The sequence below is a fragment of the Aplysia californica genome, unplaced genomic scaffold (genome assembly GCF_000002075.1).
Source record: "Aplysia californica isolate F4 #8 unplaced genomic scaffold, AplCal3.0 scaffold00537, whole genome shotgun sequence".
Taxonomy (NCBI): Eukaryota; Metazoa; Mollusca; class Gastropoda; order Aplysiida; family Aplysiidae; genus Aplysia; species Aplysia californica.
Genome location: NW_004797807.1, coordinates 491,572 through 492,716, shown reverse-complemented (window position 1 = coordinate 492,716; position 1,145 = coordinate 491,572). Strand labels below are relative to the sequence as shown.

At 47.3% G+C, this 1,145-nt stretch overlaps 1 protein-coding gene across 1 annotated transcript in view; it reads left to right on the top strand.

The window, feature by feature from the left end:
- Positions 1–855: 855 nt before the first annotated feature.
- The window catches only part of LOC101861534 (monocarboxylate transporter 6), a gene marked incomplete at its 3' end in the record, with an annotated part of 3,225 nt that continues 2,935 nt past the window's right edge, over positions 856–1,145 (top strand). The window contains 1 exon segment of the mRNA XM_013087046.2: positions 856–1,057. Within this exon segment, the coding sequence (XP_012942500.1) occupies positions 865–1,057 (193 nt within the window).

The window sequence follows — 1,145 nt, the reverse complement described above, 5'->3', positions numbered from 1 at the left end:
GCAGTGCTACTGAATTAAGTGTCTTTAGGCAAAGGGGTGATATTAACATGTTGTTATAAACAGTAGAATTGTAAAGAGGCTGATTTATCAATGTCATGCTCGTACTGTGCCGGAACAACATGGGGGAACTGCTGCTTTTTCTTTCTTTATCCGTACTATAGTCATTTTTACCTCTACTTCTTTTGTATGTTTGTCCCTCTCTTGTTAATGGGTACTTCCCGAATACCTTGATAGTCGAAGCAGAACTTGTGCTGTTCAGGCTAGAGAGGTGAGCAGAGTAAACCTGACTCCCCGTTTCGACTTCACTGTTGACATTCACCGCTTAGCGCTCATATGACTTTATGCAGTTGCGAGGGCCGTATAACTTTACTAGAACTAAGTAAACTAAACGTCAGTGGTTCCGTCTGTAGTCAGTGGTTAGGCTACCGGACTCGTAATCGTGAGACTGCGGGTTCGGGGTTCTGGGGTTCGAGCCTCAGCCCGGTCCGATGTTGTGTCCTTGGGAAAGGCGCACTTTACACGAATTTCGTATTTGACTCGGTCCTTTCTGGTACAGTGGTTGAACTCGACGGTCTCGAATCTTAAATAACCTAATAGAACAGATTGGGGACGTTGACACTTTGCGGTCACTTGGCGCAATAATGCGCCGGTGAAAATTATCCCGCCGTTCCAGTCACCTGGCGCAGTTCTGGACCAGGCCCGAGAAGTCGGTTGCAGTCGCTCTGGGTGACCAGATGGGGTATTTTGTACAGCTGACTGTGTGACTGCAAAGTGAGCAAGGATCTGGACAATAAATATGTAGCATTTTATCTATCTTAATAATATCAATTCTCATGTTTTTCCCCCCAGGAGAGTTTGTCCGTGATGACGTCACGGGGAGAGGCGGGCCCCCGGCGTTGGTTGGTGCTGGCCATGTCGTTCGTGAACCTGCTGGTCAACGGCTCTCTCAACTATCACGTGGGTGTGCTCAATCTGGCACTGCTGGACAACTATCACGCTGACCCTCTCCTGACGTCATGGCTCATGTCGCTCTACGTCTCGCTCTTCGCCCTCGGAGGTTGGACGTTTTCTTCTCTTTGTTACTTTCGGTTTTTGTTTTACGAGTATACCTGTGTGAACTTGATGTATGTATGTCTTTATATATA